This window comes from Myxocyprinus asiaticus, chromosome 29, assembly GCF_019703515.2.
Source record: "Myxocyprinus asiaticus isolate MX2 ecotype Aquarium Trade chromosome 29, UBuf_Myxa_2, whole genome shotgun sequence".
Classification (NCBI taxonomy): domain Eukaryota; kingdom Metazoa; phylum Chordata; class Actinopteri; order Cypriniformes; family Catostomidae; genus Myxocyprinus; species Myxocyprinus asiaticus.
Window position 1 is genome coordinate 25,314,328 of NC_059372.1, and position 12,722 is coordinate 25,327,049.

Below are 12,722 nucleotides of genomic sequence, written 5' to 3' on the forward strand. Positions count from 1 at the left end.
TATTCTGTAATCTGTAGTGGAATAGATTTCAGAAGTAACCCTTCTAACCCTGTGTGAGCTTCATGTTAAAGCCACATGGACATGCATCTCTCTGCTCCACATACACAATGTGAAACAGGCTAACCTGAGGGGGGTAACGGCTATAAGCACGTGAAATTATTAACTGTATTTACTCGAAGTAAATGAATGTTCAGATGCTTAAGGGCATTTTACAAGGTATATGACAAGCGACAAGCTTTTGCGATCTGGGCAGTATGTAGCACAAGCGCAACAATGCCTTCAACTGCTCCAGCTCAACGCAAGAGTAAAAACATCTCTCAATGATGCAATTACTGTAAATGGCCTATTAGATTCAGTGTTGCATTTAAGTCATAGTTTAAAAACAAACAAACATCAAAAGCCAAATAAAATGGCTTTAATATCTCCATAAAATAGTTTAACCATGAATATAAGTCCTTAATAAACAAGATTTATGGGCAGATTTTGCTTTCGAAAAGATTGTAATATCCAAAATCCACAACAGATGCTGTCCGCAGACACTGAATGAAGAACAGACCAACAAGGTTGATCAAAAATAAAAATTTTAGACTTGCATAGTGAAAAAGTACAATGTGCAGCGAGTTAAAAACAGACCAGTAAGCAGACGTTTCAGCCCATAACTTTCTACAGTGCTCACCTTACAAACAACAACTCATCCCTTTTATAAACACATGATTACAGATTGAGACCAGCTGAGCTTGATCCAGAGGAACTCTTAAAGTTATAGAGCTCAATTACAGAGACTTCAACACAGAAGTACAAACCCCCCCCCCCTCAAAAATCCAAAAAGCCTCTCTTTGTAATAATTTCTTGTCTCGATCCCCCCTCTCCTATGAGGAAGGACCCTCTCAATGCAGGAACTTCAAGTCTGAAGGAATATGTTTGGCAGATTCAAAGTGACAAAAAACAGAAGATGTGTGATCTTGTCTCATGATGGCACTCATGCGTTCAATGATTTTAGTACGTAATGCACGTTTTGATTTGCCAATATATAACAGAACATGGACATATTATTATATATATATAAAATGTGTGGTTTTACAGGTAATCAAGCAATGTTTTGGAAGTGTGCAGATGTGTGAAGGATTTATATTTAATGTAATGAGAGCAGGAAATACAATTATCGCATGAAAAGTTTCCTTGGGCATTGGGGAGGATTGCAGAAGAGGAGATGGTGTCGGTATGCACCAGTTTGTCGGGGGGGGATCAAGATAAGACATTATTACAAAGAGAGGCTTTTTGGATTTTTGAGTTAAACTCTTTAGTCCCCAATGGCATGAATGAGGAGATGGATCTTGCCTGTTTTCTCTGGGGTTTTTTTGGGGGGGGGGGGGGGGGTTGTACTTTTGTGTTGAAGTCTCTGTAATTGAGCTCTATAACTTTAAGAGTTCCTCTGGATCAAGCTCAGCTGGTCTCAATCTGTAATCATGTGTTTATAAAAGGGATGAGTTGTTGTTTGTAAGGTGAGCACTGTAGAAAGTTATGGGCTGAAACATCTGCTTACTGGTCTGTTTTTAACTCGCTGCACATTGCACTTTATCACTATGCAAGTCTAAAATAAAAAAAAAGTATTTTTGATAGACCTTCTTGGTCTGTTCTTCATTCAGTGTGCGGACAGCATCTGTTGTGGATTTTGGATATTAAAATTATTATTTTTTTGCTCTACACACCTGAGGATATACGAGTCCTATTTAAGTGCAACAATTCTCTCTAATTCGCTTTCGAAAAGATAAAATATTTTATTTCCATGGCCCAAATATGGTTTTCCCATATTTGAGTTCTAAACTGAAATGGGTAGAACAAGTTGAACTAGTTAAAAAAAGATCCTGCAATAAAAAAAAGTTGGGCACACCTTGAGTAGCCAATGTCTGTAAGGCTTAATTTATATATTTTTTTTATATTATAGATCTGCTTTGGGTGTCTGTTGGCTTTAGATATTGTTTGCACAATCGTTTTGCTGTTATTCAATTGTAGAGTACATCAAAACTCTACATAATGAACGCATTTAAGCCAGATGTGACTTCACCTCGACAACATTATGCAATCGGAGTTAAATCATTTTTCAGATTACTCTATTAATCATCAGAATAATCGTTAGATTACTCGATTACAAAAATAATCAGCCCACAATTCTTACCAAGCAAATTGGCTTTGCATCGTGTGGATCCGATGGACAACACAGCAGCATAGCCCTGCAGTTTAGCTTCAGTGGGCTTGTTTTCTCCATCCTCAGGCAGACTCATCAGCAGGTATGACCTGAGCAAACATATGACCAACATATTCAAACACCAGGTTTTGTAATGTTCATTTGAGGACATTAATCTGCAACAAACCTGGTGAAGGCTGTGTAGACTTCAGTAAGCTGCAGCGTGGCGGGCAGCAGGTTTTTGGTGATCTCAGAGGATTTGTGTGGGTCTGTATCAGCAGCTACTTTGGAGAAATGCTCATCTAAAGACACCTGCACTTTAGAAATCACAGCATCCAACGTGTAGATGGTTTGTAGAGAGGGGATTTGGTGAAGAGGCAGGATACTGGTGGGGTCCACACAGCAGAATGATGAAATCTTTGGAAAATGTATGAAATCATATATTAGCCATGCTGTATCAGGAGTGCTGCAGACAAAGCCTTAAACGGCTACTTTGACAGTGTACCTGTCTGGCGATGTATTCCTCTGCGAGCTCCACATCATATTTCACTGCACTACATTTGGCAGAGGCCACTTCGATCAGAGACGTGGCGTGATCTGTTTTCATTCCCTGCTTCACTAAGTGTTCCTGGTGAGATAGAGGTAAGATGAATTTGTAACTTAGAAGGACCTTGAAAGATCAAGACAACTTTAGTCAATTTGAGTTACAAACCAAGGTCAGGGCTAACTGGGTAAACAAAACTGACCTTGATCCAGTTGACGTAAGTGCTGACTCGTAACCTTGACGACCACCTCAGGGTGTGCAAGATGTCGCTCTCACTCGGGTCACTGTTGCTGCTCTTCAGCTGCTCAATGTAGGCCTTAGAGGGTGGCAGAACACCCAGGATCTTCCATAGCACCAGGAAGTAGTACTGCAAGGAACATGCTTCCTGTCGCAGAGATCAACAGCAAAATTTAGGGCAAGGCCAACCAGTCAGAACAAGGGACATCTTTTCAACACAGGTGATTGTGAAAATCACTGAATTAGAGTAACTCACTACTGGGGTGATGGGCTTGTTCTCCTGCCTTCTTACTTTGTCAAAGCGGGAGCCTGCAGTCAGCAGGGAGATCAGGGAGGAGTACAAGTCGTCATACTTCACCACACCGTTGAACAGCACTTGAAAGACCTGTAACAACAGTTAATAAAGAACACACTGACTTTCCTCAAGCAGGTGCACCGAAGCTTCCATGACTCTAATACTTGTGTAGTGATGTGTGGCTTCACCTTGGCATCAAGTCGACTCCTGTCATCCTCCGAGGCTTCAGGGGACAAAACGCAGTAGAATTTTGGTTGCACTGTAGAATCTAAATAAAAGCAAAGGCGGCCATCAATAATAATGGAAACACAGCTTACATTGGATTAGTCAACTTTAAACTGTTATTGATTGTGTACTGTAGTGTAATATCGATTATCAAGAGCAAAATGGAGAGAAATACAAAAAGTCTGACTTACTCCTACCTGGCGAGCAGTGCTTGGCCCAGTTCTCCTCCACCTCCTTAAAACCATAATAAAGTGGGACAGCACCTCTCTTTCCCCCTTCCTGTCCCGAACTGGCCCCAGACGCAAGTGGAGTCAGAAGATTGTACTGGACCTGAGTATGCAAATAAAAGTTTATCAATGTCACATACTGGCACATTCACCAAATGTGAAACACTTTGGTGTCCCACAATTGTTTTTTATTTAAGCATTAGAGACAAAAATCCCCTGTTTTTTTGTTGTGAGAACTATTAGATTTGTTGGATAAACTATTGTCTAAAATATAATTAACCAAGCATGAAAAGTAGCAGGTTTTAAACATATCATGTCTGTATCCCCCCTTAAAATGGGCAATTTGGCCTGTATTTTGGCCACCTAAGAGATCTTGACCTTCTCGACTGTATTAATAAAATCATACAACAGTCTCATAAATCTATTAAACTGATATTCAAATCATTGTTTTAAAATGCAATTAAATTATATTAATTAAAAATATATATAGATTTATGTGTCCCATATTTTTCTTGCAACCCTGCAACCCCATTCTACAGTATGGTGGGAAGACAAATAAATAATCTCACTGAATTTTCTCAACTTTTACAAATATTGTCAGGAGGGGGTTAAATCCTTTGTTTTTATTTTTAAAGAGTTTCAAGCTCTATTTTGCACCCTATTCGTGAACAATGCCAACTAGTCACACAGTGTAATGTCTCCAAGACTAAAATTTGGGTTTACTTTTATCTGAAAGAAAAGCTATTTCCTTACCTGCTCAAACAAGTACATGGGAGCTTTTGAGTATTGGTGCAACAGGTAGTCGAACACAAGCAGGATGCGGGCCAGGTTGAGGGGTACAGCCTGAAGCTGGGAATCCACGTGGGCTGCGACCTCAGTGATGGCCTGCATGCAGAGGGTGAGAACATTGCAGCGGCCCTTCTCTGAGAAGTTATGGAAGATGAGCAGAAGCAGCTGGAGGTGTTCAACATTGAGGTCCTCCTCACTAGGCACAGCTCCCTGCAACGTATTCTGCTTTAGAGTGCCTACAAACCTAAAACAAACATATTCAAAGTGATTACTTAATGTCTGTTGTGCTAGAAGCAGGTGTTTAGAAGTAAAATTACTTGTACCTTATTACTGCTCAATCTTATTTAAGTAAGATGTAATAATAAAAGCTTTGCTTGGAATACAGTGAAGAAACCAAGGCATCAGGGTTTTGCTTATTAACAGTTAGCCACTACTGGTAAATACCAAAACTTCACGACTATGCAGGCAAGAAGTATCTTTCTCCATTACCATCATTCAAAAGTAATATTAATAATATTTTTTGCAAGTAACTTATTAATTGCAAATAATTATTTTATAGGGGATGTGCAGTGACCTCTTAACAGTGTGAAATAGACTAATTATTTTCCCTGTCTGCTGCAAATAGTTTAAATTTAGATTGATTAATCACATGGCCTTAATTGTTCAGCTGATCTGAAAAATCTGGAACTTAGTGTCCATGAAGCAAAGACGGCAGTATCCAGGTTGTGTACTTTCGGGACTGCATACGTCAGCCGAGCAAATGCTTTTGAGATAACTGGGAAAGCTTCCCGATAACTCTCTATATGTATTATAGATCTTATTTGAAGAAACCAATGCTCACTTTCACTAACGAGGCACGATTCTTCATTGCTTTGAAATTAGGAAGATTCTGAAGGTTCTAAAGATGTGCTCAGTTCAGTTCATGAAAGGCTAGTGGAGATAACAGTCTTACCTCTCCCAGACCTTCATGCACTCAGGCACATCAGGCTCCCCTTGCTGGCTAGCTTTATGCTGCCAGATCAGCAGTAACCTGGAGAGCACTGAGAGGGACTGAGGATGAATGTACATGGGCCATGGACCCTCTGAGAATGGGGCAACACCCAACTGCTGCAGAAGAGTGTTCTAAATAAAAGTTTCAGAATACAAAGTATCAGATACCTGCTGTCTGTTGCTATTTGTTTAAATGAATGTTTAGATGCATTGAGCGGATTATAGGTTATTGAGTAAAGCACATTAAGGCATTTCATCATCTACCTGAAGGGCTGGAGAGGGCAGGTCTGATGTTACTAGAGAATGATTAAAGTGATACAGGGCTGAAGAAAACTCTTCATCAGAGGAACCTGGAGAGAAAAAAAAAAAAAAAAAAAAAAAAAAAAAAAAACACACACACATAAGCTCAAGTTAAACTTTAAGAACATAACTACATTTAAACATATAATTGACAACATAGGGATGAAGCCAAAGGCTTGTGAGTACCAAGAAGCCAAGCTCTGTTCTGACCTTTGACATCTTTGTCCACATCTTTGATGATGCTGGCAAGGGTGGCCATGTGCTGCTCAGTTAGGGACACACTCAGGTAGTTGCGAATAAAGTTGTTTCTGGACTTCAGCATGGAGGTGGTGATGAAGTTTAGAATGCCTGAGGCCAGACTTAAGAACTGGGAAAACAAACATTCTTTTTTTTAAATAGGAGCAGTATTTTTTGCACTGTTTTTGAACAGTTAAATCCTGAATATTCTGTTTTTGAATTTTGGCTATTTAGTCTTTATTTAAGAGAAAAGCAGAGACAGATAGGAAAGTGGAGGGAGAGAAAGGGGGAACGGGGTCAGAACATGACCCAAACTGGATTTGAACCCGGGTCCCCATGAGCAAACAGTTCTTAAAGGGGTCACGACTTGAGGAATAACATTTTCCTTGATCTTCTGACATGTAAGAGTTCATTGTACTATAAAAACAAACTGTGAGATTTAGAATTTAAAAATCCTCAATACGAAAAGAGCATTAATTTAAACCAAGCTGCAAATTGTTTGAAATGGTCCTATTATGTGACACCATACAGATAATACATCACCACATGACTGCATCTACAGCAAGACATCAATGGCAACTTTTACATCACACCCTTGGCCCGCCCACTGGTGCTCAGTCAGAAAGGTGAAGAGGAGAGAACAAGACAGATGGGCCTAATATTCCTGCACACCAAAGGGGACTTACACAGGACACCTTCTTGTGCCCATCTTGTCTATTCTTAATGTTTTTCTACATAAACATGCAATAGACAAAACTGATTCAACCTTTGATACGCATATCTCTCGGCTCTTTTAAAAGATGCAATGTCAAGTTAAAACTCTTAAAAGGAGACCCCCCATTCTGCGTCTTGCTGTTTTGAGTTTAAATGCATCCTGCAAGCGTTTTTGCACCCATCTACACTATTTTTAATTGTTGGTCTATGTAAACATGCACTAGATGGACATCTTTGACCATTTTAATGGGTTTCCGGCAATGTGCGACACGTTTTAGGAACTTTTAAAAACGTGTCTGTTCTACTCCATTCTATTGCTGCTGCCATGTCTTGTCCAGAGTAAACAATGGAACATGTGAGATGTCATGCCTCTGAAGACCAGCGTCTCTGCTTTGGCCTCGGTTTAAGAATCCCAACATCAGGAAATAGTGATTGAAATTTAACATAGTTCCTGATTGCATCAGTGCAGGATGATGTGTGTGCACATCATGTTTCATCGTGCATTGGATTGTGTGTTCAGCATATGGACTGTATTTGTGGTCGGCTCATTTCAGTGTGTATTATATGTGTTTTTCAGATAATAACAGAGTGGATTGCTTGTGAACCAGTCACAATATGATTCAAGCTTTGCAAAAGAACTGTTATTGAAAGCAGTTAAAAACACTATTGGAACTGACCGCAACACCGTAAGTAAAAAAATACCATTCATTAATGTTTCATCTGCCATGACTGTTTGATATTTATAATTTATGCTGCTGTGGTTGAGTGAACAGTTTACATTCGGATGCAATGTGTTGGGTTTGTGTTATGTATAAACCAGAAGTTTACATACACCTTAGCCAAATACATTTAAACTCAGTTTTTCACAATTCCTGACATTTAATCGTCGACAACAATCCCTGTCTTAGGTCAGTTAGGATCACTACTTTATTTTAAGAATGTGAAATGTCTGATGGGGCCTGGGAAGCTCAGCGAGTATTGAGGCTGACTACCACCCCTGGAGTTGCGAGTTCGAATCCAGGGTGTGCTGAGTGACTCCAGCCAGGTCTCCTAAGCAACCAAATTGGTCCAGTTGCTAGGGAGGGTAGAGTAACACCTCCTCGTGATTAGTGATTCTCGCTCTAAATGGGGCGCGTGGTAAGTTGTGCATGGATCGCGGAGGATAGCATGAGCCTCCACATGCTGTGAGTCGCCGCGGTGTCATGCACAATGAGCCATGTGATAAGATGCACGGGTCTCAGAAGCAGAGGCAACTGAGACTTGTCCTCCGCCACCCGGATTGAGGCGAGTAACCACACCACCACGAGGACCTTCTAAGTAGTGGGAATTGGGCATTCCAAATTGGGGAGAAAAGGGGATCCAATTTTTTTTTTTAAAAGAATGTGAAATGTCAGAATAATAGTAGAGAGCATTATTTATTTCGGCTTCAATTTATTTCATCACATTCCAAGTGGGTCAGAAGTTTACATACACTTTGTTAGTATCTGGTAGCATTGCCTTTAAATTGTTTAACTTGGGTCAAACATTTTAGGTAGCCTTCCACAAGATTCTCACAATAAGTTGCTGGAAATTTGGCCCATTCCTCCAGACAGAATTGGTGTAACTGAGGCAGGTTTGTAGGCCTCCTTGCTCGCACATGCTTTTTCAGTTCTGCTCACAAATTTTCTATCGGATTGAGGTCAGGGCTTTGTGATGGCCACTCCAATACCATGACTTTGTTGTCCTTAAGCCATTATGCCACAACTTTGGAGGTATGCTTGGAGTCATTGTCCATTTGGAAGACCCATTTGCGACCAAGCTTTAAATTCCTCGCTGATGTCTTGAGATGATGCTTCAATATATCCACAAAATTTTCCTTCCTCATGATGCCATCTATTTTGTGAAGTGCACCAGTACCTCCTGCAGTAAAGCACCCCCACAACATGATGCCGCCACCCCCTATGCTTCACGGTTGGGATCGTGTTCTTCGAATTGCAAGCCTAACCCTTTTTCCACCAAACATAACGATGGTCATTATGGCCAAACAGTTCAATTTTTGTTTCATCAGACCAGAGGAAATTTCTCCAAATAGTAAGATCTTTGTCCCCATGTGCACTTGCAATCTGTAGTCTGGCTTTTTTATGGCAGTTTTGGAGCGGTGTCTTCTTCCTTGCTGAGCAGCCTTTCAGGCTATGTCGATATAGGACTCGTTTTACTGTGGATATAGATACTTGTCTACCTATATCCACAAGCATCTTCACAAGGTCCTTTGCTGTTGTTCTAGGATTGATTTGCACTTTTTGCACCAAACTACGTTCATCACTAGGAGACAGAATACTGACATAATAGATTTTTTTCAGCCCACCCACAGTACGTACAGCTAGCAGACTACGAGGAGATATTTTCAGAATTTGACAAAAAGTGTATTGGATTAGAATTACTGAGTGCACCTTTAAAAGTGAAACAATCTGTCTGTAAACAATTGTTGGAAAAATTACTTGTGTCATGCACAAAGTAGATGTCTTAAACGACTTGCCAACACTATAGTTTGCCAATATTAACAACCAACAATACCAACAATCATGCCATGGTCCAAATCACTGAGATCACATTTTTCCCCATTCTGATGGTTGATGTGGACATTAACTGAAGCTACTGACCCATATCTGCATGATTTTATGCACTGCTGCCACACAACTAGCTGATTAGATAGTCGCATGGATGACTGTTGGTGCCAGATGGGCTGGTTTGAGTATCTCTGTAACTGCTGATCTCCTGGGATTTTCACGCACAACAGTCTCTAGAGTTTACTCCGAATGGTGCCAAAAACAAAAATCATCCAGTGAGCAGCAGTTCTGCGTATGGAAACTGCCTTGTTGATGAGAGAGGTCAACAGAGAATGGCCAGACTGGTTCGAACTGACAAATCTACGGTAACTCAGATAACCGCTCTGTATAATTGTGGTGAGAAGAATAGCATCTCAGAATGCTACACTGAGATGTGGGTTGGCACTGTTTTGGTGGCACTAGGGGGACCTAGTAGGCAGGTGGTTTTAATGTTGTGGCTGATCGGTGTGTGTGTGTGTGTATATATATATATATAAATTATACACATACATACATACAGTTGAAGTCAGAAGTTTGCATACACTTATGTAGAAGTCATTAAAACTAATTTAACCACTCCACAGATTTAATATTGACAAACTATAGTTCTGACAAGTCGTTTAGGACAACTACATTGTGCATGACACAAGTAATTTTTCCAACAACTGTTTACAGACAGATTGTTTCACTTTTAATTGACTATCACAATAGGGCTGAAACGATTAGTTGACAAAAATTTTCGTTGTCGAATAGTCGTTTGTTCTAATTTATCGTAACATGAGATCATATGAAACTAACGATGGCACGCGAGAGGAGCACCGCAGCTCGCGCCTGACTGAGGACAGGAAGAAAACACATGTCCAGATGCACTCTAAACTTACCAAACAACTTCAGGTGATGTAGATCGCAAAGTGTGAGGGAATTACAATGCAAAAATACAAAATAAGTAAATACAGAAGCACTGTCATCATGAAATAAAGCAGAGCCAGATCTGGCATTCCACTGAAGCAAAACCTGCATGTCAGAGCATCTAAAAAGCAAACAACCTGGCGTTATATCTTTAATGCATCATTTATTAAAGTTCAAATAATAAGGAAGTGGGTCATAAACAAACCCCGAAAATGGCATTTCTGAGTCACGTGAAGGGGGAGAGATTGAAACTGCACCCGGCTGAGGCACACTCTGGTGCGTGGATGCTCATAGATTATAAGCTAAATTATAATGTGACGGCTTACGATGTATTGAATCATAATATACTGTAGCCTGTGTCACAGTGTGTATCTTATTGTGAATAAAATCAGCGATATGCAGTTCTGTTAAGAAGAGAGAGTTTGGTTTTGTGAGTTAAAGATGGATCGAAGAGAACATAATGGTGAGAGTGTAGTCTTAGCCCATTATACACTGCAACAAAATACATTTTTGATCAGCCTTTTTTGGCTTGTTTTCAAAACAAAACAAAAATCTAAAACTCATTTAAAACAACATACATTTACCTTAGGAGCTATACTGCAGAAAAAAAAATTATTGGAGAATGTTGAATACAATATTTAATATTTAAATATTTTAAAATATCTAAAAATAGCCTACTTAAAACAAGATACATTTACCCGAGAAGCAACATATAAGATATTTAGACTTGCTTTTAGAGAATATATCTTGCATATCAGTATATTTTTTTCTTTACTGCACTGGCAGAAATATAAACAAGTGAAAAAATACACATACACAAAATACACTGCGGGGGTGCGGGAGACTGACTCGTCCTCAAATCTCGTTCACTTTCACACATTCAACAAAAATAGTGAAAATACACATAAGAAACGATGTGTGCAATTTATTTTCCTATGCCTTTAAACTTTAGCCTGGCACCACAGCACATCCTGCACGTGCAGCTCTTGACAGCCCAAAGCGTTGATGTCAGGCATGCTCATGTAAACAAGGTCATTCTTGCGTGCGCGCCAGTTTCAGATGAGTGACGAGGTGAATTAACTCTTAAATTTCGGTCTTTTCCTCACACAACACACTATATGACTTCAGAAGAATTGAGATCTAAGGCATGAGTGTTATGGATGACTTTATGGTGCTTTGATATGTGCTTTCGGAGCTTGTACAGCCACAAACATGATCCTCTCATCCCTCAATCTTGTGTTTCATTGATGAAAAAAGTAATACTGATTTTGAACGACGAGGGTGAGAAATGATAGCGGAAAGGTCTGTTTTTATTAAAGTTTATCAGTATCATTAATCAGGTGTTAATTATTGTCCAGAGGTCCTGACCGCTACCGAAACAGTGCGTAGACGGCACTGTCACGTGATACTTGTTACTCTTTTTCAGCGCTGGCTAGGATGCGACAATCACAGTCATTTATTATTACTGGATGAGGATTTAAAAAAACTTTTATAGAGACTGCTGTAGCTTATTTCCATTCATAGGTATGAATCCTTGCAATTATCAATTACATTTTTTTTTTTTTTTTTAAATAACTACAGTAAAATTGTCTCCAATGAGATATAAAACTTTCTGGTAGTTAAATGCAGATGAATGGAGGATTCGGTTTTCTGAGCGGCCAATCACCCCCTGGAGTGAAGTGACTTTCCATTCAGTTTTCATTGTAGTTTACATAAAAAAAAACTTTTTTGTCAAATGAAGATGAAAGAAAATGTAGTGTAATCTTTTAAAAGCATTCACTGCTTTAAGCAGCTTGGAAAATTCCAGAAAATGATGTCAAGCTTTTAAACAATTAGCTTCTGATAGGAGGTGTACTGAATTGGAGGTGTACCTGTGGATGTATTTTAAGGCCTACCTTCAAACTCAGTGCCTCTTTGCTTGACATCATTAGAAAATCAAAAGAAATCAGCCAAGACCTCAGAACAAAATAAAATAAAATTGTCGACCTCCAAAAGTCTGGATCATCCTTGAGAGCAATTTTCAAACGCCTGAAGGTACTAAATTCATCTGTACCAACAATAGTATGAAAGTATGAACACCATGGGACCACCCAGCCATCATACCACTCAGGAAGGAGACGCATTCTGTCTCCTAGAGATGAACGTAGTTTGGTGCGAAAAGTGCAAATCAATCCCAGAGCAACAGCAAAGGACCTTGTGAAGATGCTGAAGGAAACAGGTAGACATGTATCTATATCCACAGTAAAAACGAGTCCTATATCGACATAACCTGCAAGGCAGCTCAGCTAGGAAGAAGCCACTGCTCCAAATCTGCCATAAAAAAGCCAGACTACAGTTTGCAGTTACAGTTAACTGTCTTTTATTTAAGGATAGTGATCATATGAAGCCATTTATTATCACATAGTTGTTTGGCTCCTTTTTAAATCATAATGGTAACAGAAATCACCCAAATGGCCCAGATCAAACGTTTACATTCCCTTGAATG

At 39.6% G+C, this 12,722-nt stretch overlaps 1 protein-coding gene across 6 annotated transcripts in view; it reads right to left on the reverse strand.

Annotated features, from left to right (window-relative positions):
- Nucleotides 1-12,722, reverse strand: part of LOC127419701 (E3 ubiquitin-protein ligase UBR4-like) — a 92,335-nt gene that overhangs the window by 60,781 nt on the left and 18,832 nt on the right. For 3 of the 6 annotated variants that reach the window (XM_051661337.1, XM_051661336.1, XM_051661332.1), the window contains 11 exons: nt 6,003-6,159; nt 5,757-5,842; nt 5,455-5,624; nt 4,467-4,746; nt 3,684-3,816; nt 3,450-3,529; nt 3,223-3,351; nt 2,932-3,114; nt 2,691-2,813; nt 2,373-2,602; nt 2,177-2,295 (listed from right to left, as the gene is read on the reverse strand). In XM_051661337.1, coding sequence (XP_051517297.1) covers nt 2,177-2,295; nt 2,373-2,602; nt 2,691-2,813; nt 2,932-3,114; nt 3,223-3,351; nt 3,450-3,529; nt 3,684-3,816; nt 4,467-4,746; nt 5,455-5,624; nt 5,757-5,842; nt 6,003-6,159 — 1,690 coding nt within the window. Of the gene's footprint in view, nt 1-2,176; nt 2,296-2,372; nt 2,603-2,690; nt 2,814-2,931; nt 3,115-3,222; nt 3,352-3,449; nt 3,530-3,677; nt 3,817-4,466; nt 4,747-5,454; nt 5,625-5,756; nt 5,843-6,002; nt 6,160-12,722 lie in introns of all 6 variants that reach the window. The other 3 variants (XM_051661335.1, XM_051661331.1, XM_051661333.1) reach the window with 2 other exon arrangements.